General features: G+C 40.5%; 1 protein-coding gene across 4 annotated transcripts in view; it reads left to right on the top strand.

Moving 5' to 3' along the window:
* The window catches only part of PRUNE2 (prune homolog 2), a 204,592-nt gene extending 179,172 nt beyond the window's left edge, over window positions 1-25,420 (top strand). Inside the window, exons 13-20 of one of the 4 annotated variants that reach the window (XM_019555150.1) lie at window positions 7,080-7,182; window positions 11,495-11,626; window positions 11,804-11,890; window positions 13,982-14,080; window positions 17,764-17,799; window positions 18,340-18,378; window positions 20,933-20,980; window positions 22,523-25,420. In XM_019555150.1, the coding sequence (XP_019410695.1) occupies window positions 7,080-7,182; window positions 11,495-11,626; window positions 11,804-11,890; window positions 13,982-14,080; window positions 17,764-17,799; window positions 18,340-18,378; window positions 20,933-20,980; window positions 22,523-22,547 (569 nt within the window). In that variant the 3' untranslated portion in view covers window positions 22,548-25,420. The remainder of the gene's footprint in view (window positions 1-7,079; window positions 7,183-11,494; window positions 11,627-11,803; window positions 11,891-13,981; window positions 14,081-17,763; window positions 17,800-18,339; window positions 18,379-20,932; window positions 20,981-22,522) is intronic. The other 3 variants (XM_019555151.1, XM_019555152.1, XM_019555153.1) reach the window with 3 other exon arrangements.
* The last annotated feature ends 2,271 nt before the right edge of the window (window positions 25,421-27,691 follow it).

Here is a 27,691-nt window from a genome sequence, read left to right as displayed (position 1 = left end):
AAGGGCCTAGTGACAACATGGTGGGGCTACTCATGGGGAGGGGTAGCTCTTACAAAATACCACAATGTTGCAACCTCCTGAGTAAGATGGGTATAGGGCATCTCAGAACCCTAACCCCCAATGCCTTGTGGGTGTACTCCTTGGTTGGAAAAAGTTTAAGGGACATCACCCTCACTGAGGCATTAGGCAGTCAGCAGCAGTTCTTACTTGTTGCTCTCTGCCAGAAGTTACATCGATTGAAGCACTGAATGTCTGGACTTGGTTTGGCATTTGGTTTCTGTCTCAGTGGTCTGAAGCAGGGAAGGTAGGTTTTGGGCAGTCTGCACTCCTCCATACTCTTGCCTAGCAAGACCTTGCATCCAAGGTCTTGGTGTGATGGTCACAGGCCTTTGTACAAATGGATTTATCATTATCAGGCACCTGACTAGACCACTTAATGTGTACACCGTGATCCAGAGGATTGATAGTTGCCTACTAAATTCCTGGTTGCGCATATGAAAATGGTGCAGTTTCATTTTGTATGTAAGGGGTAGGGTTTGAAAATGGGATTGGTATAGAATCACTGTTTATTGCCAGCTTCCTCTGTACAAGTATTTAAAAGCAGAAATAGGGCTGGTAGACCCTTTTTGCTTAGATAGCAGTGGCAGGGCCTGAGAAGTAAGTTAACTAGTCAGATTGGAAAGAAAGATACGAAGATGGCATTCAAAATCTGCCTGGGGGCCACAGAACTGGGAGGGAGTGAGCAAGGGAAGGAGGGATAGTTGAAACAGCTCTACAGCTTCGGGAGGAGATTTGCTACTTCATTAAAAAAAATATATATATATAGTGATCTGTCTGGCTGTTTAGGCACATTGCTCAACATAATTGCTCTAGCTGGCTTCTGATGGTGAATGAAAAAGCATCACTCCCTTGCTATTCCTTGAGTATAAGGAAAGCATATGAAAAATATGGTTTAGATTGATTTCTGGGTTTTTCCTGTGTGCTGTTCAGAAAATCTCAGCTGCACATAATCATGTTGCTTTATGTGCAAGTGCAAATTGGGCCCTCACCAGAGCTGACTAATTTAGTGAACACACCTGCCACAGTGTCCTAGCTATGCCAAATTGGAAAGACTGGCTCATGACAACATTATGTTAGTTTCATTAGTTCTCCATAGGGATTTCTGAATTTGTACAGCAAGGAAATTTTCTCCCACCTTCTAAGGAGATGAGAAAAATAACTGTCTTCTTTCTTAATATCCATACATAATACACACAGCTATGCAGTTTACTAGTTTAAGGCCTGGTGAACTGGCAGATGCCCCTTTAAAAGTGATGGGAAAGCTTAAATAGATGAAAAGTCTTTAGAGGATAAAATGAGAATATTTCCCTTCCATTTTATTTTTGAAAACTAGGATGTTTCTAGAGGTATTATGACCAAAAGGGCTCCTTTTTTATCTCCTGCCTATTCCCTAGTTCAAGAGAGCAAATTAAACTGGTGGCATAATTGCAGGCTATGTGTGACCTCAGAATTTTCTCTGTGGTTGTTCTGAATTACTGAACTGGATCCACTGCAACCTTTAAAAAGAAGGAGGGGAATATAGTAGGAGCAAAATCAAATTTCTCCTCCCTGACTAAATCATATGACTTCAGATGAATCTCAGATTAGTACTGTTAGACAGATGGCAGCAAATGTAACTATGTGCTAGTTCTGCCTTCTGGCTGACTCGAATGAATGATATTTGATCAGACCTGATATATATGAATTGAAAAGTCCAGCAATATAAAAATGAAGGCTTTCTGCAGGGCTTTTTTTTTTCCCCAGCTGTTGATTTTGGAACAACACTTAGTTCAATGGAAATGTTGTGTTAATTATGTTTTCTGTCCTTTTTAAAATGGTTGAGAGCCTTGAATGGAAAAAATGAAATGTTAGTAACTGCCACCACCCCTAGACTGTTTAATTTCTCATGTGAGGTACACCCAACACAGCACTCGGACAACAAGTTACTAAGACAGCATAGTTTCATAGTTGGTAAGGTCGGAAGGGACCTGTGCATATCATCAAGTCCGACCCCCTGCCATAGGTAGGAAAGAGTACTGGGGTCAAACGACCCTGGGAAGGTGATTGTCTAGCCTCCTTTTGAAGACCCCCAGGGTAGGAGCGAGCACCACTTCCCTTGAAAGTTGGTTCCAGATCCTAGCTGGCCTGACTGTGAAGTAGTGCTTTCTGATGTCCAGCCTGACCTATTGTCAGTCAACTTATGGCTGTTATTTCTAGTTACTCCTGGTAGTGCTCGGGGGAACAGGGTCTCTCCCATTCTCTGCTGGTCCCCCTTGGTAAGTTGATAGTTGGTCACCAGATCCCCTCTCAGCCTTCTCTTGTGGAGGCTGAACAGGTTCAGGTCCTGTAGCCTCTCTTCATAGGGCCTGCCTTGCTGCCTCCTGACCATGCAAGTAGCCCTCCTTTGGACCCTCTCGATGCTATCCACATCCCTCCTGAAGTGTGGGGCCCAGAACTGGACTCAGTACTACAACTGCAGCCTGACCAGTGTCACAGAGGAGGAGGATCACCTCCTTGGACCTGCTCATGATGCATCTGTGGAAGCATGACAAGGTGTGGTTAGCTTTACTGACCCCATCCTCACATTGGCGGCCCATGTTCATCTTGGAATCAATGATGACTCCAAGATCCTTTTCTGTCTCTGTGCTGACAAGAAGGGAGTTCCCCAGCTTGTAGGTATGCTGCTGGTTCTTCCTCCCCAGGTGCAGCACCTTGCACTTTTCAGTATTGAAGCCCATCCTGTTCTCATCCAGCCACCCTTGTAACCTGTCCAGGTCTAGCTGTAACCTGTCCCTCCCTTCTAACGTGCCCACTTCTTAGTGTCATCTGCGAACTTAACAAGATGTTTTTCACCCCCTCATCCAAGTCACTGATGAAGATGTTGAACAGTGTGGGCCTGAGGACCGAGTTCTGGAGAACCCCACTGCCCACATCCCTCCAGGTCGAAAATGACCCATCCACCACCACTCTCTGGGTGCGGCCCTTCAGCCAATTTGCGATCCATCTGACTGTGTAGGCATTGATGTCACCTAATTTTTTAATGAGAATGGGGTGAGAGACAGTGTCAAAGACCTTCCTAAATTCCAGAAAGACTACGTCCATCGCTACACCTGCATCCAAAGATTTTGTGACCTGGTCGTAGAAGGCAACCAGGTTGGTCTGACAGGACCTGCCTCTAATGAACCCGTGTTGGTTGCCCCTAAGCATAATCTCCCCTGCTGGTCCCTCACAGATGTTCTTGGATAATTTTCTCAAAGAGCTTCCCCAGGACCAAGGATAAGACTAACAGGCCTATAGTTTCCTGGGTCATCCTTCCTCCCTTTTTTCAAAATGGGGACTACACTGGCCCTTTTCCAATCTTCCAGCACCTCACCAGATCACCCTGAGTGCTCGTAGAGCTGTGCCAGGGGTCCTGCAATGGCCTCTGCCGATTCCCTCGGCACCCTGCTGATTTGAACATGTCCAGTCTCACCAGAAGTTCCTTGCCTAGGTCCTCTCTGACCCTAGGCCTGGCTGTGCCTCTCCTGAATCTGTCCGGAATCTCGGTGCAGGGGATGTCCAGGTCCCTGCTCAGAAAAATGGAGGCAAAGAGTTTGTTAAAGAGGTCAGCTTTATTGTCTGGTGCAACCACCTGATTGCCAAGTGTATCCTGCAGGGGCCTCACATTACCTGGTGCCTTCTTTTTCCTCCCTATATATTTAAAAAAGGACTTCTTGTTATCTTTGATCCGGGTTGCTTGTCCCAGTTCTGTTTCTGCCTTAGCCTTCCTAACAGCTCCCCTACAGTCTCGAGCAATGGAGGTATAATCCTCCTTGGTGATCGCCCCTCTCTTCCATTGGGCGTACACCTTCTTTTTAGCTTTCAGATGTTCCTGAATGCCTTTGGTGAGCTATGGGGGTTTTTGAGCACTCTTACCCCCTTTGATTCACGTTGGGACTGTCAACCTTTGGGCTTGGAGGATCATCTCCTTAAGGAATGATCATCTTGGACTCCCAACTCCCCTCCTCTCCGGGACCTCAGTGCCTTCCCAACTAATCTCCTTAACTCATTGAAACTGGCCCTCCTGAAGTCCAAGGGCTGCTGCCTTGCTGCAGGCCTTTAACACCGTGTGCTGGATGGTGAATTCCAGCAGGCGATGATCGCTATCACCCAGGTGGTCAAAAACCCACAGTCCCCTCACCAGGTCATCGCCTGTGGCCAGGACCAGGTCCAGCAAGGCATTTTCCTTGGTGGGACCGTGTACCTCCTGGGTTAGGTGGAGGTCCTGTATCTTGGCTAGGAACCTACGTGAGCAGTCAGACCTGGCTGACTGCTCCTCCCAGCAGATGTCTGGGTAGTTTAGGTCACCCATGATGACTGTGTCTCTTGACTTAACTGCCTCCGCAAGCTGGCCTGAGAATTCCCAGTCCAGCTCTTCCCCCTGGTTGTATGGTCTGTAGTAGATGCCCACCGTTAAGTCCCTTTCTCCCTGACTCCCTTGTATTCTAACCCAGAGCACTTCAGTCTGCCCCTCTTCTGACCCAGTGCTGTTTGTTGAGGATGTGTACTGCTCTTTGACATAGAGCGCCACACCCCCACCTTTTCTCCCAGATTTATCCTGCCTGTACAATCTGTAGCCCTTGATGTTTACCACCCAAACATGGGTTGAATCCCACCATGTTTCCGTGACCCCCACTATGTCCGGGTTTGTGTTACGTACCAGGAGGGCAAGTTCCTCCTGCTTGTTCCCCATACTACAAGCATTAGTGTAGAGGCATTTAAGGCCTCCTGTGGGTGTATGCAGCCCCCCCTGATCCCAGGACTTTTTGGACCCCTGCCATTTACCTCGATACTTCTTGTGCTCATTGCCTGTCTTGGCTGGGAAGTGTCATCATTTCCCCTTGTGGCCCCATCCCCTGGTGAAGCTAATTTAAAGCACGCCATACAAGATTAGCTATACAAGATTTTCTTTGGAAGAAAAGACACGCTTGCCTTTAGGGGAGAGGTGAAACCCATCCCACCCGAGATACCTGTCTGCCACCAGAGATACCTCTGCCCTTTCCCTTTTGGTGAGATTAGCCTCCAGAAATCCCTTTGACTCCTGTGCCTCTCTTTGGAGATTGAAGATGCGGCTCCATTTAGAGACAGACTATTTGAAACCTGTACCTAGCAGCATGTTTCCTTAAGGCTTAGCAGATCAAGACGACAAAGAAAAGAGGATTAGAACATAAGAAACATTGTGTAACGTAGCAGTGTATTGCTTAACCTTTCATTAACTAAACTAGGTGTGGCATCTTAAGCTTTGTTGCAGAGGAATGATGTATATATTAACATATACCCTTCTCTGATCTTCCTTGCTCAGCTTATCAGCTCCTGTTGATGCATAGGAAGTTCCTCTTTTCTTCCCATACACAGTGAAGTGGAATGCTTACGTCACTAAATTCCATTTCTTTAGATTAAATATGATGATTGACTTCTGATTTAAACTGTTGTTCTTTCCAGTGGAGCCAAGTTTTTTCCCTCCAGCTGAATATACCCAGTTGCCAAGTGTGCAGAAGAGGGAGTTTGTTTAGATGTGATAATTTTAAATATTTAATTAATCTTCCTTGTGATCTCACAGAAATATTAAGGGAATACAAACATTTAGGCCCAATGCGCAACTCTTGTAATAAGTAGTGATATAGCAGGCCCTAAGTATTACAGTAGTGAAGCCTACCAGCAGACATTCTTCATATGCAAAACGTGTGTGTGTGTGTGTGTGTACACCCAGGTGTGTACACACACGCGTGCATGCGCGCACACACACACACGCACCCCTCCCTTTTCACAAAAAATCAGTTGTCCAGAATTGGGGGGTGCATGTCTTAACTGGAGAACATGATTTCCTACCCAGAAAAGAAGCACTTGCTTGATTCCTGCTCCACCAATCAGCAGCAGTGACATTTCTGTTCAGGCAGCTGAGAGAATAAGTTGACTCATTGTTCTTCATTCCACAGGTATTGACAATCATCTCTCCTTTTTCATGGTGTTGACATTCCACTAATCAAGCTAACCATTCTTCTGGCAATGTTGCTGTCTGCTAGCTACTCCTAGTCTCTCTTCCCTTATTTTAGTATCTTGCACACTGTTTTTAGCTCTTTTGAAAAATGTAGATCCATGGAGACTTCAGGGCACCTAGGATTTCAGCTTTTGGTTAAGGAGGAAAGGGAGTGTGAGACGGTGGAAGACCAGGCTCTGTTCCTGCTCTATGCAGCCATAACTGTGGACAAATCTTTCTTTTCTTTATTCTACCCTCGCCAAAACAGGGTGTGTGCCTGCTTTGGGGGCATGTGGTATGCAAGCAAACATGTTATTTTGCAAAATCTTTCAGGCACCAGGCAACTGTAACAGACCCCTCCTACCTCTCTCCTGCAATGTGCTGTGATGCTGTAGTATGTATTCTTTTATAACTTCACAGCTACCATGGAACTCTGCTGGACCATAAAGAAAGCCAGTGTATTGGAATGAGGGCTCCAACTAAAATTTCTAAAACTTTGTTTAAAACATGTGATTTACTTGATGCCCCATCAAGCTGATTCCATAATAGAGTGATGTTATGATTGCAATGTCAAGTTGCTAATAGGGCCACACAACTGGCTTGAAGTTGGATAGTTGAAGAAATTGTAAACTAGAGAATGAATAGTCCTTGGATCATTTCTTTAGCCTCTCCTGAGTGAGGAGGAAGGGAGCATTCAGCATATTCCTGATGGAGACAGAATGCCGAGTTTTGAATTGGCGGTATATTTCCTCTTATGAATCTCTTACTTTCAAAGTCACGCAACAAACACTAAACATGGCAGAGTTTTCCTTGCCTTTTGAAAAAGTGTATTGCAGTTTGTGCTTCCAAAAACCAACCATAATGAGCTGCCCCATTTCTTTTTCTTCTGATGACAGCTGGTACTTTCCCTGCCTTCTTCAGCATTTAGAGAAATCACCGTATTTGAGGACTACCACATTTTTAAAAATTTATCTTGTTAAGAGCCTTTTACTCTGACACAGATGCGTTTTTGTTTGTTCCACAGGATACTATGGCGATGGTCTAAATGCCATCATTGTGTTTGCTGCATGTTTCCTGCCAGACAGCAGTCGAGCTGATTACAACTATGTCATGGAAAACCTTTTCCTGTGAGTGATATATGTGAACAATGTGACAGTCTTTTGAGTTAATACCTGTAATTATGTAGTGATAGATAACCTATCTTTAATTATGAGATAATTTGAGGTATTAAAAGGGGATCATTTAAATGCCAAGGAAAAAAGCAGTCTTAGGTACATTGCTCAGTGAAGCCCTTATATTAGTTGATCATAATAAAAAAAATAGAACATATTTGCCAAAATCCTACTGTAGTTGTTCCTATTTAGAGCTTGCTGTAATTATTCTCCAAATGAGAAGGGTTATAATATCTCCATGCTGCCTGGATCCGAAATCAATGAACCGCTTTATCAGTGGGTGCTAGCCGTGGATGAGAGGAGAGCAACCTCTAATATTTTTGACCATCAGTTCATTTTTCACTCTGTTGATATAATTTATTATTTGGATGAATGTACCCCCTAAGAGTCCTGGTTCTGGACCACAACCCTTTTGTAATACACGATGCATTAATACAAAACAAAAAGATAACCCCTACCAGAAACATTGCCATGGAAGCTCCACCTGTTCCAGCTGCTTCTCAGTCAGTCAGTGCAAATGTCAAAATTCAGTGGGGACAGGCCTTTGAATTTAGCCAAATGAGTCCAATAAATATTGTTTGACAAGAAACAAGATAGGTCCTAGTATCAACTTGTCCTAGCAGCAGGCTAATGGGACGATTTGAGCTGTCTCCAGACTGCCCCACTTCATGCTTCTGAAATCCCAGTTTGTGTGGCCTTCCAAAGCCTCACGACTAAATTCCCCTTAGGTCTCCATAATTACAAGTTTTGCACTGGGTGCTTTATAAGAAAATGCAGAATGCTGCCATAAGAAAAAAGACTTGCAGTTATTTCTTCCCTCAGAATTTGATGGTAAGTTCATGCCTAATTCATGGAAAAAGATATCTCAGCTGAAGAGAGAGATTGCAGGCCATAAAATTTAAATCTAATGGTAGTATGCTTAAAACATGCCCAATTATTGCTTAAAAAGCCCCTCAATAGCACTCAAAGCATGCTAGTTCAAACGCATGCTTATCTATTGCACTTTGCAGAATCACATTGAACTTAAAGCTGCCCAGCTATTGGAGTGAACCATCAGTGGATCAACTGACACTGCATGTTTCTTAAGTCTTTGAAGAAATGTGATTGGGACCTTAGACAAGATTTGTACAGGTATCTGAAGACCAGGGTATAAATAGGTGCTTAGTAGTGCTTTTGGTAATACCACTAGGCTTCTGTCTGTGCCCTACAATATCTGTAAAATATAGCCCTGTTTTTATTTATTTAGATGGCAGAGGGTATTGTGGATAATACACTAACAGTCATAATAACCATTGGGAGTAAAGAGTATTATTCAAAAAGTTTTAACACCAAATAGGCTCTTTCTTGTTGATCAAGTCTGACCATGGCAGAGGCCTCAGAATATCACCCAGTAGTCCCTGAGTGAGCGTTATTCTTTGCTTCTATAACAGCTTTGGGTGAATTGGAGAAATTAGCATTTTAGGGCAAACACGTTTTTTATGAGGCCAGAGCTAGACCCCACATCATGAGGGGAAAACATTAGTTAAAAAAATACAGTGGGTAAAAAGGCTCTTGACTAGAAAGGCCTTACTGAAAGACTCTAATTCACTTTAAAAGGAGAAATTCTGTCCTTTGAATATTTTAGAGAGCTATGGACTGGTTCTTATGGGAGTCTTGTAATTCTGTCGCTGATGTGCTGTGAAGAGGAAACAGCAGGCATTGCAGTTTGGTCTGTACCATCCAGGGAAAGGATATTGGCAGGTTATGTCTCAGGGCTTCAGCCTCAGCAGAGAGCCAAGTTTTTCAAAGACTATCTTAAAGGATTAATCAAAGTAACAAACTGGTGAAAGAAAGTTTTCATAACCCATGGGGTACGGTATTTCTAAAACGTGAAAAATGACCCTAGGACTGCTGTCCACGGACTGAGAAGCTGCTGATAGAGAGTTTGCAGCTGGGAACTATTGTACTGCAGTTTCAGGATCATCTATGGGAAGTACTTTATTCAAGACTAAGAGCACTCGGCTAAGAAAATAACAGGAAGGGGTATTCAGTATTGCCAACTCTAATGATTTTGGAGAAAAATATACAAAAGAATGAGCCAATTTTTTTCACATTCCCAAAGTCTAGACTTTAAGAACAATGCCAAAGATCATGAGTTGGCAACATTAGGTATTAGACTTGTAAAAATTTCAGGTCTCCTAGTATGTCTAACTAGAAAGAAATCATGTGCATTACATTACGTTTTGGGAATTCATACAGTCCAACCATCCTCTCTTTAGCTTAACAAAGAGATTGATGGTTAGGCATCTGTACTCATCACTTTGTACCTCTGTGTATGTAAGAAACAAGTCTGGAAGTGGTAAGACAAGTAGAAGGCACAGGATTCTGCTCTCATTCCCAAAATCTGAACTAACCCCAGTGAAGACAATGGAATGTAAGAGAGAGTACTGCTTTAATAGCCGTGAGAGTGATTTGTGAAGAAGCCTTTTAAGTCATGAAGGTGGAATAACTAAGAAGAGAATTTGCCCATAATTCTCACAAACTCCTCTCTAATTATATTCTTCCCTGTTTATATACAACTCTACTTAAAAAGAGCTTTCAACAGAGTCAAATGATAGCTGTCACGTTGTATCATTTTCTGCTAGATTTTAAAATGACTGTGGCATTTTCCTCCCTTCAAATCTATAGTATTCTGCTCAATTCGTTGATCACACAGTTGCTGGTAATGATGGATGTATTTAGACACAGTATCTGCTTACTAAGGTAATACCAATAATGGATCTCAATAGGGACTGTATCAGCCAGTGTTTAGGGTGCCTAAGCCTAAACACTTCAAATGGTTAGACAGACAACATACAGATGCAAAGAAGGGGAAGAAGTGCAGTAAAAATCTTTGCCTGAATAATGATGAGTGACAGTTGCCTGGATAGATCCACATATTTAATTTATTTAATGTCTCTCTTATATTTGTTCAGAAGGGTATCACAGGCACTCCCCTTTGGGAAGAACAAAGCTTTTTGTTTTTGAGCTGAAGAACTGTATTGTAAGAAGGAATATAAGGAAGAGATTTGATTGAGAGGTTGTCTGACTCTTCAGTGAAAGGTGTAATTATACGCACAGATTGATTGGCATTTGCAGTTTCTGAGGGTGTGGTTCAGTGATATATCCCTGTAGTTTTTATACAGGAGCCCCCCTGGGCTGGATGATGGAGTTCAAATATTTTGGAAGGCATATTAACCCCAGGCTTCAAGGCATGTGGCCTGTTGGAACTGTTAGAGATTTGGATGACGCATAAAGCAAATGATGTACTTATTAGTCCACCGTTACCTCTGCCTCCCTACCTGTGCTAGCTGCTGGTGGAGGCAACATCTTGGATTAGATGGACCTTAAATTTGTTCCAGTGTGCCAACTATGATGTTTCTATAGTAGTGTCATGAACTGAAGTTGGAAGTATCCAGCTGGGCCAGACCATGTGTTTCTATGCAGTCCAACCCAAAAATTAAATTTGCCCTTTGATTGGATTGATTGAACAGTTATTCCCATAGGGGTAAATCTCATCCAAATATAGCTCTGTCATAAGACTGACTTCAGAACTGAAAAATTCACAGTAGGATTATGCATGCTTCTGGAGCATTCTGCTCTGAAAAAGAACTGATGGTTATAAATACCAAGGGGTACTCTCCCCTTAGAGAAGCAGGTAGGTGCAAAGTGCCTGCTGGTTATGTGAAGTAATAGTTTTGAAGTTTAAAGCTTGGTAATTACTATTGCTAATCACAGATTAAGGAGCAGAAATTTGCATCTTTAAGAACAAGATTTAGAGGCCTTATTTGGCTCTTTTATTTTTGGTTTAAATACCATTTATTTCTAGTAAACAAGTCCATGATTAATGCTGAAGTTAAGATTCTTTTATATACCCTAGTTAATGTCTCACTATCACTTGGTAACTTCAGATTCTTCTGTCAGGGTCTTGCAGGTTGAATCTGTAAAGTTAATATGTTTACGGGAAGGAGGGGAGAAGGAACACAATATAAAGATGAAGCACTCCAGACTTGCTTTCTGAAAGGAGGTTATATGAAGATGAAGCTATAATCTTATCTGCATGTCAAGCTTCCAGGAATTAACCTGAGAGCAGCTGTAGATGTCTGATTTTAATTTAAAAACAAAGAAAATATTGTTTTGTTTGAAGTTTCTTAGTGACCATTAAGTTGTATGTAGTAGATTGCTGCTGATTAGTATTAAATTAATAATATAAAAATCCAACTCTCGCTTGCTTTTTGTCTCTAATTAGATATGTAATAAGTACTTTAGAGCTTATGGTAGCTGAAGACTATATGATTGTCTACCTGAATGGGGCAACTCCGAGGAGAAAGATGCCTGGACTTGGCTGGATGAAAAAGTGTTATCAGATGATAGATCGGCGGTAAGTGTTCTGCATTCTACACTCGCATCTATCCCCATTAGACTTCTGTTTAAAGTGCCATCCACTTACATCTCTCCTCTGTGTAGAGCTTACATTATATTTTTCATTGCTTATAGTGTGTCTGTATAAAATATTTTTATTTTTAAGAAGCTGAAGCATTTTTTCCCCCCACATTAGGTTAAGGAAGAATTTGAAATCATTTATAATTGTCCACCCATCTTGGTTTATCAGAACAATTCTAGCAGTGACACGACCTTTTATAAGGTAGGCAATTAACATTGGTTTTCTTTTCATTCAGTCCCCTTCCAAAGATGACCCTGAATGATCAGATATAGAAAAGTAACACATGACAGAAGGCAAAGGAAGAGATAAGTTTCTGCCCTGTGAGTCAAAATTGGCACACAAATAGTTAAATGAACTGTTGAAGGACATCCTGAATTCTGATACAAGGTGTATGCCAAAGGTGTACTTTATTTAAATTTTTTAAAAGAAAAACAATTGTCTTGCAACCCTCAACTGCTGAATTATGCCTTATAATGCCACAAAACAGCAACTAAGAATAAAAATGAAAGTAGGCCCACTTTTTCTTTATAAATTCTATTAAGCATCAGTAAAAATCTGTCCTGCTTCTCTAAATTCCTTTTCTATGTCCATGCATAAACTTAAAATAGGTACCTGCAACAAAGATAACATAATTAATTATTTATAGTTTAAAAATTTACAGCAAAAATATTTTCTTGCACAGATTTGAGAACTTAGTTCTCCTTTGACTAATTGCCTTTGAAGAATGTTTCCATAGCCTTCCAGATGCTTCTATATCAGGGTAGCATTTGCAACACTTGCTTCAGCTGGCATTTCAGGTATTCCAGGTTGAAATCCCTATTAAGATGCTATATTATTTTTTGGCAAGTTAAAAATAAATAGATATAATATGTTGCTTCTGTCATGGTCTAGATTTTATAGTTCAATTTCATACTCAATAGGCACCCTCCATTGCTATTCATTTATTTACTTACAGTGGCCCCTTCTAATTTCCATTTTGGTCAATGAAAAGACTGGCTCTACATACAGTAGGAGAGAGATTAGTGTATTATTTTGTGTTGAACCAAAAAATTAAAGCTGCTTTATGAAATAAACCAGAAATGTGCATTTCTCCTGATTGTTTACACAACAAAGAATTGAAGTTGAACTAGTACCTATTCTAGATTTAGTTTCTAAAAAACTGACATTTCACTATGTATTCAGTTCCCACAGCTGCAGACTCTCCACTCCAGTGGCATCCCGTGGTGGCTGGGACAGAGTCCCACAGCTACAGGAGTCTCCATCCTGGTAGCCCCCTACTTGTATAGCTGGTTGCTGTCAAGTTTTAATTTGCTTTAATTTGCACATGTAGCAGGGTCTGGTCCTGTGGCTGGGAGTCTGGTGGCATCCTGCTTCATGTGCAAATTAGTACAGTTAGTACAGAAATTAGTACAGTTCCAAGGTCTCTCTTTATAGCTGGTTGAACCTATTTATAGTATGATAGGTCCTTTGTACATGTAGCTGGCTTCAGTTAAGTGTGCAATACCTGTAACATATAGAAAGGGCCTATATAGAGAGACAGTAAATGTTGATTTAGCTGAGCACTGTCTGAGTTAAGCAAGGAACCTCAGGCCTAAGTTGAGAGTAGACCTACATGTGTGCATGTGTACACACATACTATAAATAGTATATCTCCTGGTAGGTTGTCATATCCCAGATATACATATTACAGATTTAACTGTTTTATATAGTTATCACATATGTCCCCAGAACCTGAGAATCTCATCAGTAAACTGAAAGGGAGGCTACAATCAGGTAATTCCTCACATGGAGCTTTTGCAACTGAAGTGAATGCTTCATAGTTTTGTGATGCATAGATACACTTGAGGGGGCCTGATCTGTTTTAATGGCTGTCACTCAAAATATAAAACTACCTACACTATCAGTGTTTAGTTTCTAACGCACTCCTCAATACTCGGTGAGATTCACCCCGGACGCAGAGGACAAAAGGCTCATTCCTGAATTCAGTCTTGCATAAGCACCTTGCTGTATGAAGGATCAGAAGACTGTTGTAACTGGATCAGTGGTCCTCAAGGCACCCCCCCACAATAACTTTTCTGTATTTAGCAACACCACAGGACATCAGTTGGGATTTACTGAGCTAGAATCCAAATTTTTGAAAGCTTTTTGGAGGCCTGCCTTGAATTTAAAAAGGTTGAGAAACTGATGTAGCTGGTGCCAAGGGAGGGGAATGGGTGCAGAACTTCTGTTTTCTTTATTTGTGAGATTTTTGCAGAGGAAAATGAAATCACCCATGGCACTTCTGTGTTTCAGCTCAAAATTCAGCAGTAAGATACAGTATGTCGGTACACTGGCAGAGCTCAGTGAGCTGATTCCAATGGAGTATGTACACATACCAGACAGCATTGTCAAGTAAGTGAAGTACATTAAGGATAAAGATATGTGTACTAATGAAAAATACTTGATGAAAAAGGTATTATTAATTGCCAGCTGGAACTGTAACCGGATTTTGCCTTCTAGATCCTGTTTCATGTAGGGTGACATCATTATATAAGCAACATGGGTAACATTATTCAGAAATCTGTTGGAGAGTTAGAAAATGTTTAGCTGAAATTATCAAGAATAAGAAGTTAATTCAACCATTTGAACAAGAGAGAGAAAATTCTATTTGTCCCTGATTTTACAGAGATCCCACTCCCAAACTCTGCAACAGCCAAATGTTCAGGCTGTGAAACAAGACAGATACTACATGGTCCTAATTAAAACAAACTCTTCACTCACTAATCAGAATCAGAATGCAAAACGGGAATGCCTCCTCTTTCAAGACAATCATTTAACAGTACATGCCTAAATGACTGTTCTGCAGTTGGGCTTTATTGTGTTTTGTTTTTTTTAAGCTTTAATCTTGGAGCACTTAGAATCAAAGCAATGATTCATAGATAGCCTGATTGATAAAGCCACTGGCTGTTAAACCAATTTAGTAATGCCACTGTGATTTGAAAAGGAGACTTGCAAGGCTCACCTGTTTCTTTTCCAAGTGATTTGTCAAAGAAGCAATCATTTAACCATAAGTAAGACTAAAAAGAAAGTGGAAATGCATCTTAATTTCTGCCTTATATGGGTATATGGTCTCTAAATGCTATCAAAAGATGTTTGTTTAAAATGTACATGCAGCTATTTGTGGGGATGGGAAAGGCTAGGGCTATTGTTCATTTCAGATTGGCATCTGTTTCAGAACTAGAAACAAGAGAAGCTGAAGTTATTCAGTAAAATTAAATGACCTGGAAGTCAATCACTGTTTCCTTGTGGGTCATTGTTGCAAAGTTACAGTGTTTCAGCATATATTATTTATTTTTCTTCCCTGTGTCTCATGTTTTGAACAAGGAAAAGACTGTTGCCCTTTGAAGAGTAAATGGGCAAGGATCTGATACTCTTTTATTTAGCACATTAGAGAGATTAGGTTTTCAGAAAGGGGAAAAACACCACAGTGTGAAGATCTTTTACTTCAGAGACCCTTTCAGAGATGTTACAGATGCTTCCAGCCTGGGCAGGTATTCTACTCGCCCGACCACTAACTGTGGAACCACAAGCTGTAGAACCTCGTTTCCTTCACCAGGCTGATTGTTGCTCTGAGACATGCAAACCCACCCCTCAAATGCAATAACTCAGGAGAAGATAAGGGAGCCCAATTCTGCAAAGCAAGGGTTCCAAGAGATAGGAAGGCACAAAGAGACATTTCATTGTCTATGCATCTTCTTTGTAAAAAATGAGGAGCAATGGTTGTGTTCAAGCTTTTCATCTGAGCAAGAGACTCTGAAATATATTAATATTCCAAAGCTGCAAAGTCTCCAAACAAATGTCTTCCACCAAAACTCTGTTCATTTTCTTTCCTTTCTTATTCTTTATTTCATGATATCTGTCTGCCCTCTCACTCCTTGACCCATTCCAATCCACTTGCCTTGTCCTTTCTTTTCCTTCCTTATATATGTTTCTTTTTCACTTTGGCTTTGTGGAGACGTTACATCTAGAAGTTTGAGGGGCTAGATTGTATTAAAATGGCCCCTTGAACTAATTTAGAAATTAGATAGGTGCTGGGAACCTGGTGTAAGGTAAGCTGGGGTAGGGAGAAGGGTGGGCAGGATGGGGGACCTGGGGATTGGGGGGCTAGCGGGGTCCACAGCGTAAGTTTGGGGAATTGGGGAACTAGCAAGGTCTGCAAGGGAGCTTGGGGTGCTAGTTGGGTCTGCAGAGGGAGTGAGGAGAATGGGGTCCTTGGGGAGTTGGGGTGCTTGGGGACATGGCAGGATCAAAGAGCCTCTCTGATCCTACCAAACTTCCTGGAATCCCCCAGCCCTGCCCTGCGATGTCGCTGACCACCTCCATTCTCAAAAAACACTCCCAAGGCTGGTTTTACCAGTGTTCTCTGGTCCTGGGAGCCCAATTGAAGTAATTAGGGTAAAGGGTTGGGGGTGGGTGGCCTCATGTGGGGGGTTGGTGGAATGGGGGGTGTCTCTCTCCCTTCCCCCCCACCTGCAGATAGATAATACCCTGGTGGTCAAGTCCTCCCCCTTCCTCTGCCCCCCCACTGTGACTTACTCCTGGCACCAGTGAACACTGGTAAAACTGGCACCAGGAGTGGCTTGCAGGATTGGGGGTTTGGTGGGCTTGGAGAAGGGGGGGATGACAGGTCTGCAGATGGGGGTGTGGGAGGAGGGGCCAGGGGGCTAAAAATATCCTAGTGTCTGGGGGGATTGGTAAAGGGCATCCCCAGGCTTTCCCAGGGCTGTGATCTGAATGTATACAGAAGTTCAGTTAGATCGGTCTACCAAGACCTGAACTAATTTGGTGCACCTACAGGGTATAGTTAAATTAGATCAGGTCACTCACTGTTTGGCAGATTTAACCTTCCTGGAACTTCTGTACAGTTTGCACATAGATTGCTCTAACCAGGAATCTAAGGACACTTTTACACGTGCTCCAGAGGTGAGGGGGGCAGCACTTTGATTAGAGTGGCTCTGAGAGCTTTAATTCAAACACCCCCACCGCCATTTTTAAATGCGGGGACTCTGATGCGTAAGACACAGGAGGCTGCTGGAGGATGGCATTTGAGATTAATAGAGTCTGCTCCGATGCGTTAGAATTTCAGTGTTTCAGAGCAGCCTCTGCACTTGTGTACAGATGTTCTAGTGTTAGGTTTGCACGTGGGTGAGCTACGTTAGATTGGGGGAGGTCATTTTGAATCTGGTCTAACCTCCCCAAACATCTGTATGTACCCTTTGTTTCTGTGTTTTAATATTTCATGAGGAAATCTATTCTTAATGCAGTGAATTCACTGTTTGGAACTGCCAGTTCTCTTCTAGGCTCTAAACTCAGTACTCAGAAACTTGGAAGAGGGCTTGACTTTGTCTTGTCTGGAGCAAGAGAGAAATGGTCCTCACACCACAGATGCCAAGTAGATGGGCCTCCCTAGGGAAGAGGACAGTCACCTGAAATGCATAAAACTTTCCACGTGTCCATCATCTTAGGACCCCACCCCTCCACCCCACCTGGCAAAAATAAAAGTTGGTGCCTGTGCCTCGCACCATTGTTAACACATACTTTAGGGCACAGGAAACAGCTTACTCCCCGTCACAAACAACAGGGCTGGATCTCTCCATGTTACTAAAGAAGTCATCTCAAGGCAGGGTGACCTAGTGTGCCCATGCTTGCATAACACTGTCAAGGCAGTAAGATTTGAGGAGTCGGGGATATATGCCTGAAACCAGGGCTGTGCATACTTATGTTGCTCTCAGTAGGAAGAAGAGCCTGAAATTATTATGTTCCAATTTGCAATATTTCTTCCTGCTTTGGGAAATCCTGCTGTCTACCATGAAAAATACAACAATCAGCATCCCATTCACTTTGTTGGCTACCATTGGGTTTGCAATTTTACTGGCAGCAAACTTGTCAGACTCATAGAAAAGAAATGTATTCATGTCAGGTTCTTTCTTTCTCTATTGAAGACAACAGTGATGTGTGTGTTTTTTATTATTCTACCTTCATATAATTTGTATTTGTACATTTTTTTTCTCCTTCATTCATTTTTATCTTGTAAGGTATGATGAAGAGAAGTGTTATAAGAGAAGAATGAGGTAAAACTCTTGCTCTGCAGTTCATGCTACTGTCCATGAGTGAACTTGTGTGAACCAGCCTTTCACCCTTAGGTGACCTCAACAGCTGAATGAGAGAGTTCTTATGATTCTTTGCTTTTGTGGAATTAGGTGTCCTACTTTCCCTTCAAGCTGTTGAGATCAGCCTCCTTTGCAACTCAAACCTACTAAACTGGAAACGTCCTTGACTTGGCCCAGGCTGCAGCTAATTTAATTCTCTTTGATAGAGCAATTGAATGTTTTCAGCTTCGTACAGCAAGCATGCCTCAGACCCTTGCTACTTTTATGTTTCTGCCTCCAGATAAACTTGTATAAGGAATATCAAAGTTAAAGTGAGTTAGGAACAGGAAGAAATGACAACATATTGAACTGAAGAAGTTCGGGGACAGTGCAGAAAAGTGGGTGACTATATTTTAGAAGCATGTACCTTGTTTTCTGCTCTGCTATTGCACTGCTTCTTTCTTATGCTCTGCTTGCTTCTTCTTTGTTTCTTCCCTACATCAATAACTTTTACTCATGCAGACTGGACGAAGAGCTGAGGGAAGCATCAGAAACAGCTAAGTAAGACGGTTTTTAGCTAGCTGCTGGCATTGCATTTGCTTGATTTAAAGGAATGGATTGAATGAAACATTGTGTTTGTCACTACAATCAGATCATAATTTGAATTACTGTACACAGATGCCGTATTTGAGAATCCACTTTCCCTCTCACTGAAAGGCTCTTGATTTCATCCAGTTGGGTCTCTATGGGAATAATAATACTCTTATGCTATTGAAAAGCCTCATTACCATTATTCATTGACTCATCATTGTAACCATTAATGTCAGAAGTTTTGCCATTGACTTCAATGAGTGCCTGATCTGGACCATCAGAGTAGTTACTTAAATAATCTACCTCCCCCACTTATGCCTAAGCTTAGATAATTTCCCCATTAACAGCACATAGCATAGACCTTTTTTAAAAGGAAAATGTTATGTTTTCTCAGTTAATCTTGGCCCTGGAGCTCACTTCATTCCTTTTTTTCCCCGCTAATTTCCAAATAGGTTGACTGAGGTATACTCATCTGGGTTCATACTGCCTGAGGTCACACAGTGAATCAGTGGTTCTGCTGAGGAACACAACCTACTATCTTTCTGGCTCTCAAGGCTTTTCACTGACATGCTTTAGAGAATATGGTATTCAGCTCCATGGAAGTGCTGAGACAGAAGGATGCAAGGCATCTTACCTTTCATTAAGTTGCTGATACCACAAGTGAATAATACACTAATAAAAAAAAACCTTGAAAAATTACTTTTTCCAGATCTCAGATTAGATAAAGTGATTTTACCATGTTCTCGATGGAGACAAATCTTGAGTTAAATGCATGAGCTTCAGGCAACTCTGACTTTCTAAGCTTTTCATTTAAGATGTATAACTATAACATGAGATTAGCAGATGCAAGGGCCAAAGGCACCATTTTTGAGGAAGATCAAATATATCTGAGGCCACTGATAGATGTTAAAAAGAAGGCATAATAGGATCTGGTGCACAGTCCCAACAATTGCACCTCCTGCCGTGCCACACATGCATGGCAGGAGGTGTGATTGTGGGATCAAGCATCAGATCTCATCACACCATATTGCTGGTGCAGAGAGTACCAGCATGATCCCAGGCTCCCCCTGGACTGGCAGCCTTCAGCCCTCTGGCTGGGAGCCACATCAGCTGAGATAACTCCCAGCCACAGAAGCCCATGGTACATCTCTGTGGCTGGGATCCCTAACAAAGATTGGAGCTCATAGCCACTGCCGGGGAGGGGAGGGGTGGGCTGTGGCTGGGAGCTCTGTTAACTGATCTGGGCTTCCAGCAGGGGAAAGTCAGTGTGCTTCCCCAGCCAAGACCCTTGATCAGCTGACTAATGCCCCCAGCCTCCAGTGTGTGCTCCGGAGGCTGGGAGCACTGGCTACACTTTCAATTAAAGTTTTGATAGGAACCAACAACAAAGTTATTACACATATGAATGTGTGGCTAGGTCACTACTTGGGACAAGATTAACAATTTAATTATGTCTGAAGCGTAACGTGTCAGGGGCCTGAAACATCCATATTACCTATCACTTTCATGTGATCAAACTGTGTTATTCCAGTGTTGCACCAAAAGAAAAGACCTCATTCTACCCATTCTTTTTGTAGGGCATCTTTCTCTCTTTGGGCATTAGTCACAAGATTTTGGGATTAAGGAGCTTTTGGTTTTGTCAACTCACCTGCCTCAGAGTCTAAATATAATTTTGCATATAAGTTTCTTATTTCATTCATAAGCAAATGTCTGACACACATGTGCATGTGACATCAGGCTTTTATCTAGCTACAGAAAATGGGAATCAAAGAAATATACAGTGAAGAGCAGCCTACATTTCTTTTACCGTTTTCAATGCACTGTTTATATGTCCAGTGACTCCATAAATCAGGATAGTTAAGAAGGGAAACTGAATGCAGGAAAATGTTTTCTTGCTACGTAGAAGGCAGGGTAGATATGCACCTTATAAACTAACTAAATGAGATATATAGTGAGCATAAGCTTTTGTGAAGTCGAGCTCACTTTGTTAGATTCAGTGAAAAGACGAGCATAAAGCAGTGTATAAAATGGAATAAAAAATGGTACAAAGAGAGGAGGAAGATTTGGTTCACAAAAGCTCATGCTCTCTATTTATCTTATTTAGTTAGTTTATAAGGTGCATATCTACCCTGACTTCTGCCTGACTGCAAGCTAACACAGTAACAAGAAAGAGGTGGTTATCTGCCTTCTTCCAAGTGGTTCCAGATCAGAGCACAGCAAGTTAAGGGGGTACTGGAAATATCCAAGAAGATGTGACTCTGATTAGATGGGAAGTATCTGTTTCTGGTGTATTTCCTATCCTCAGTTCAAGTCTTAAAAAAAGGAATCCTGTGACTTAATCTATGTAAGTTCACACACATTAACTTGTTATGTCCACAATAACAACATTATTTTATGTATTCACACAGCCATCAGTTCTGTTGTCAGCTAGTTATTACATTCCCAGAATGTAGTTTCCTTTTAGAAAGTGAAAGAGAGAATGCAAAGAAAATGTTTACTGCTGCCTATTTTCCCTTGCACCCAGGACTAGCTGCCTCTCAAATGAGCCGGAAATGACTTCTATGGAGCAGGAGTAAGAATTTATGCTTAATAACATACCTATGTTGTAACATCATTTCATGATCATAGTTATACACCGAGGTCTGGGTAAACTCCACATAACCTTTTGCAGATCCATGTGCATTTAAAGTTCTTTACAAGAACCAAATTCCATGCTTATAAATGTAGACATGGTATTGCAGTTCTGTACTCGAGACTATTATATTCATTTAAATTGCAGTGGTGTTTAAAATATCCTGTGAGTTTTCCAGACAGATAGAGACATAGGCCTGGTCCTGACAAATATATGTTAAGAACAAAGGCATGTGAAGGATGGGAAGAAGGTGCAAACTGATCACCATGAGGAAGATAGGCACAGGTCTTATTAAATCCAAGTTTGTTTGTAATTTAAACATTGTAAACTCATTCAAGTCGATGAGACATTTTCCATTGACTTGAATGAATTCTGGCTATGCTTTCAATTCCTTTCTTCTCTCCACTATTCAAGCCTCTTGACTTATAATACTTGGTACAGTGCTAGTAACTATTAGTATGTCTCACTTTTGTACTATTTACACTAATGTTTCTTTTACTGTTTTACTTTGGATTAATTATATATAGCAAAATATTCTCTTTAGTTCCTTCTAAATTGCACCGATGAAAATGCATTATTCATAAGGAAGAGCCTTTTCTGAATTTTAATTCCTAAACTAGGAAGCAACATATTATGACTTTAATTACTCAAAGTTTAGCAATATACAAAATAAATCTTTTTATGGTATCACTTATATTTGTTTCTCACAAAAAAGTTATTTTTTAAAATAAATATCATACAATGAATCTATGAGAACAGATAATTTTTTGTTGGGTTTATAGTATACATTCCATTAAATGTATGAATTCTGCTATTTTTCTCTCTAAAAATGGCGAGGCAATAATTTGCCTTTGCTCATATTTGTAAGTTCTTGCTGACACTTCCAGAAATCAGTTTTACATCTCTGAACATCCTTCCAGTGACAATGAGAGTTTTGCCTGGATCTGATCTGCCTTTCTTCTATAATCTCTCTGGTGTCTGCCCAGCTCTTATGTTGTTGTGTCTGTATTCATTCTGACAGGTTTTTTTTCTAGGGTCATACTAGCATGTTTTCTGTTTCTTGGTTTGAATAATGAGTTCCTTTTTAAAAAAATAAAGTATTCAATATTGGAGCATTTTGCATGTTTTAACAATGGTAGTAATCTTCAGAGAATATAATGGGATGTCTCCAGGAGATCTCTAAAGTAGATGTGTTTTCTGGAAAGAAAAATAATGCTCTTGTACTTGTGGTGGAAGCTATGTATTTGGCAGAATACCAAAGAAACTGGGAAAATAGTTGAGATGGATGGCAGATTTGTTTTTCTTGGAAACTTTTTATGGTCCTAAGGGACTACATAGACTATTTTACCCTGGAGCACTGAAGTCAGTGAAAGATGAAGGTGTTCAGTGCCTGTCAGGACTGAACCCTTAAGACTGGGGAAAGAGGTAACAGTGTATTGTATTAGCACTGATTTTTTTTTCTTTTTTTTTTTCTTTCCAAAGCATTGACATGAAGCTGAAAGAATGATTTAAAGCCATAACTTTCAGACACTCAAGAAAGAGGGTCTACATTTCCCTGACACGTGGTGTGGAGGAAGAGGCAGTTTGATTCATTCGGCTTTGTTTTACAATTACTCAGTGCTGTTACGAATTCCTGAAGAAGGCCAAGGGCCCAGTCTTGTTGCCCCAGGCTTTGGATCTAACATTGTATATGGTTTTCAGAGGTGTCAGTTACAATAAGGAAATCAATTGCATTGAACTTTGTTTATGTAATTGTGTCTGTTTTCAATTCAAAATGATTATACCATTTTACCAACAATATGCCTCGTGTAATTCAGTGAAACCCTGACAAAGCAGTAGATTTCATGGCTTGTCTTCAATATATTCATGTTTATGTGTAGCAAAAAACGGGTATGGTTACAATAAACAATCGTAGCTTAGTTTGTTTTACAGCTTAGCTGTAGCTCTACTGTTTAAAATATTTTAAGAGTTGGTACATGTATTTCTCTGAATGTGTCCATATCTCTTCCTCCTGCAACACCTTTCTTATTCAACGAGTGCCACCAATAGCAACACAGAATTACATGTTTCATCATGCCGAAGCCTAATTTATTAGAAAATATAATAGTCATTAAAGAGAGATTTTTCCAGAGAGAGGGTGCTGACTAAGCAAAAGTAATTATTTTTTAATTTGAGTTGAGTATCTTTATTTTTTTTCATGTCAGTCTTTTTTAAGTAGTTAATCCTTGAAATGGTTTTCACAGGTCCTAACAGTGTTGGTAAGATTTTAAAAATACAGTGCCAGTATTTCAAGGATAATTTTTTAAGTTGTGGGCCTTCAAATGGCATCCTTAGTTTAAGTGCAGTGTGATGATTATTCCATGTTTATAGTTAACATCAAGGCTTTTCTAAGGTAGTAGATTACATTTACAACTCCATAGTTTGGTGCCATGATCAGTTGTTAAATACAGATGTCGAAGTATTTTGAGGATATATTTTCCATTAACAAAATGATGATTGAAACACAGTTTGCTTTTGTACCAACCGTTGTCACTAGGATCAGTACAAACAACAGAAAAACAGCACTTATACACAGCCACTGACCATCTATTGGTATATTAAATGCCACAGTATATCTTTACACTAAAAAAATGGAGAATAACTGAAGTGTCTTGAATGCAACAGTGTGATAGGCACTGGCTCTTTACTGGTGAACATGGTTTTTGCATAAGAATGAAAGTTGAAGCCCAAATCTGTCTGTCCCCTTTATAAAAAGAGTGGTAGTGGGTATAGCCCACATCTCTTCCCCACATCCTTTGTAATATCCCTTGGGTATGTACTAGTTATGGTTATGCTTTATGATCACACAAAGGCTGGGATAATAGTTGCAGGTTCACAGTGATGACTTTACATAAAGACATCCTTGTGAAGAGTAATTCTAGTTTCTCTGTTCATTTCAGCATTTACACACATACTAACTCAGCATCCTGTATTACTGACCAAAAGACAGACCAAGAGGGAGCAAAGGCTTTATCAAAAAGCAGAAATGATGTGTGTTGTTCTCAGTAAAATTCAAACTAAGAAGAGAGCCCATTTTTTGTCCTGCAGTTCAGAAATCTATATTTCAGCTGGATGTTACAGTTTCTGTGGAAAATCCTATTGTTCACACAATGAATAAGAATCATTGTATGCCCAATTGTTCAGCTACTCTAGTGAAGACTGACAAAGTGTCAGAAGGACAAAAAGATGCCAAAAGCTTTCTTATATGGGATCTAACCTAAATATCAACACATCAATGGTCCTTGTTCTATTTTAGCATTAGTGCAGTGCATCTCTGTTATATTAGACAAATTATTTTATCTCAACTAATTTTCAGTTCCTATAAATTTTAATAGGGGTAAGGCCCACTCCCAAGAGATGCTGGTGATTATCAACTCTTGTTAGCTTCACTGTATTGAGCCTCAGATTAGTGTCTGGTAGGTTGCATGATTTTTTCAGATAGTCAAGTCTTGGCTTGTAAAAAATGCCTTACTGTGATGCCCCTTAACATGCAGAATATGAAGCTTTATTTAGGCATTAATACTTGTGTTAAGTTCCAGTTGCTAATTAGCTTGTGCTGGATCTGACCTGTTGAAAACACGTAACAGCATGAACTCATGTCATCTGTAGATCTGCAGCTAAAGCCATCTTGAATGAACTGGATCATCTAGATTACACTTGAAGGGACAGAATTGTTCATTGAAGGGCAAATTCACTTTCATTCAGGGGTTCAACAGTAGGCTTGTGCACCCATTAAGTCCAACTTTCAGGACCTGAGTGAGGCTTAAATGGTGCATAGTCCTTTGGCTGATCTTTTGCACAGGAGGGGAATTACTAGAGGCACTTTGGTTACATGACTAAACAAAGATCTTCCTGTGAATACCAGTGAGTGGACCAGTTTGCTAATGGTAGCCCATGATGGCAAGAACACATCTGAAACAAATGGCATATTGACCTAATATAGAGTTGCCAGTGTGATGGTGTGAAAGGGTCATGAGGACTTAGAAAAAGGTGGAGTTATCTTTTGCTTATTAATATATTTTAAAGATAATCTTTTTTAATGTTCAAATATGGCAATTATATATTATACTAACAGTTATCTATCAATATCTAAGGAAAATTGGTAGTGTGTTCAAAGAGGGGTATAGTACTTAGAACTGCACAAACATAATCTCTTTTATATTCAGATTTTTTTCTACTACTATCAAAATGCTGAGAACAAAATATAAATTAACAGCTACAATTTGTTCTGGTAATAAACCTATGCTGACTAAATTGTAGATTAAGTAATATGAGAATATGTAATATCATCGTATGTACAGTATGTATGTATGATTCAGAAATAAAAAAGCTGCAAACCAAGATTAAAAGTGCCTCCTTCCAACTCTGCTTCAACTTTGTTCCTAGTTCGCAGTGCTTGAAAAACTCTAGAAAAGGTCTTTAATCGTTGTTCTTTCTTAAACTGACAAAGGACCACAGGAGGGAAACTGGTAATTCAGGTCCCTCTTATATAAAAACAAAATATGAAAAATACTGGGCAGGCACACTTGTTACTTAGGGTTCCATAACCATGAACATCCTTGCTTTTGATGATCCTTCTTCTGACCGTGACTTCAGACAATATATCTTTGTTGTAGTCTAAATGTTTTCTTTGCAAATAATCACAGAGGTGTGATCATTTCAGACTATTTATCGACTAATTCTTGTAGTGAGAACTTAAATTTAGTTTTGGAGTAATATATTATGAAGATACTGCAAATTACAGATAACAAGGATAATAAATGCAAACATGATTAAATCTCCAATATGTTCTCTCCCTTATTTTCTTCACCTCAACACACAATACTTGATTCCTCCAAGAGTAGACAAGGTTCTTTGGATAAATATAATATCTTATTAGACCAACTAACTAGTTGGAAAAAGTATTCTTTGCAATGTGGGTGACTGGTGCCTCCTGAGGCGGGGGGGGGGAGGAAGGGAGGCGGAGCACCTGATTGCCGATGAGGGGTTCAGGAAATGACTGACTATAGGAGATGTTGGAAGCATGGCTACTGCAGTAACCAGGCAATTTAGGGGTAGTAAAAATGGTAGTGCAAGTAAAAATACTTCTTGTGGTCCATGAAGAACACCCAAAATTTTCAGTACATGGCAAATGACAACCTTTTTCTCATAAAAATGATCTTTTCTTTCCCCTTTTGTGAGCCATCCCTACTTTAGAGACAGGAAGTCCCACTAAAGGCTGTAAACTTTGATTACACTTATGTTTAAAAGGGTTACTGAAGGCCGAGTCAATATGGAAACACAAAGTTTTTTGAAGACGGGAAGAGGTTGGAGAAAGGAGAATTATCTGCCTCAGTTTGAAAGATAAGGTTAAATTTAGCTTTACAAAAGCAAGTAAATTTGCCTTTTACAGTATGGTAAATTTCAGATGGGAAGTAACCTATAGGCCTTACGCTGATGCTATGCGTAGGGGTGAATTTCACCTAAATATTTAAGTATTTATCAAACATTTATCCCATGATTGTTACGAAAAAGCAGTACCAGCTTATGTTTAAGCTGGTAGTTTGAATCCTGTCCAGCCCTGGATTAACAAAAGCCATTATCATCTGAATGATGCTTGGTGCCTTCAGACCAGTGGACAAATGTCCGTATGACAAAACAACAGTTCAAGCTAGCACTAACTGAGAACCATGAAGGAAGAAATGAATGATAATACTAAAGAATGTGCAGTTCATTCAACCCTACAGATGGTCCCTTGGGTTCAGCCATACTGGGGGTATAATACCTACTCTGTGATAAATAAAATATGCCACACTAGGGCTTTCAAGTTGGCACCTTTCAATAACATAAGATTATGGACATGCAGGAATCACTTAGGAAAATCTGCTTATGCCTTTCCTGATGTTATTTAGTCTGGTAAGCCATGAGTTACCAGGAAAAAAACCAACACAAAAAACACCCAAATAATTCAAAAGAGTTAGAATTGACAAAACCTATATTTGTTGCCTCTGCCATAGCTGTTACACAACAAACAAGCAAAACAGGTGCAGGTAGTTTTCAGAAAAGGAATACACAGAACACTTCCCAATGTTTCTCCTGAAGCCCTGGATTTAAAACATTTTTCAACAAGGATGTGATTCAGAAAAAGGGACTGTATGAAAGCACTGACTTACAGGCCAGGCCAACATTAAAGCCATCAAAAGGCTTTGAGATGCCTGTGTATGGCTTCATCCTTTTGATGTTTTAGTAGAGTTTGCCTTAAACAATCAACCTCTGGGCAGAAGTGAAGGCAACTAGAAAGCAAGAAACAAAGCAATAAAAGTCATGAAAGAGCAATGAATAAATGGGAAGATATTACTGGCTTTGCAGTTCTTCTGAGTGTCCCTGGAAGCCATCCAGCATCAGGAAAAAAAATTCTTTATGACATTCAATGCCACAACTCTGAATTCCAAGACTAGGGTTTCTTATGTGGCCCCACTTGGCTTGCTTATGTGGCCCCACCCCCCCAATAAGCCCAAATTAGCTCAGCTTCGGGTGGGAGAAGTATGAGCAGAAATAAATTGTAGCAAGATGAGCAACATTTCCCAAATTAGCCAAGAGTTCTCAGAGAAACTGGAATATAGCAGGCAGTCC

Source organism: Crocodylus porosus, unplaced genomic scaffold (assembly GCF_001723895.1).
Source record: "Crocodylus porosus isolate Cpor-Errol unplaced genomic scaffold, CroPor_comp1, whole genome shotgun sequence".
NCBI classification, from domain to species: Eukaryota; Metazoa; Chordata; order Crocodylia; family Crocodylidae; genus Crocodylus; species Crocodylus porosus.
The sequence above is the reverse complement of the archived record's forward strand: the minus strand, read 5'-3'. Positions and strand labels throughout refer to the sequence as shown.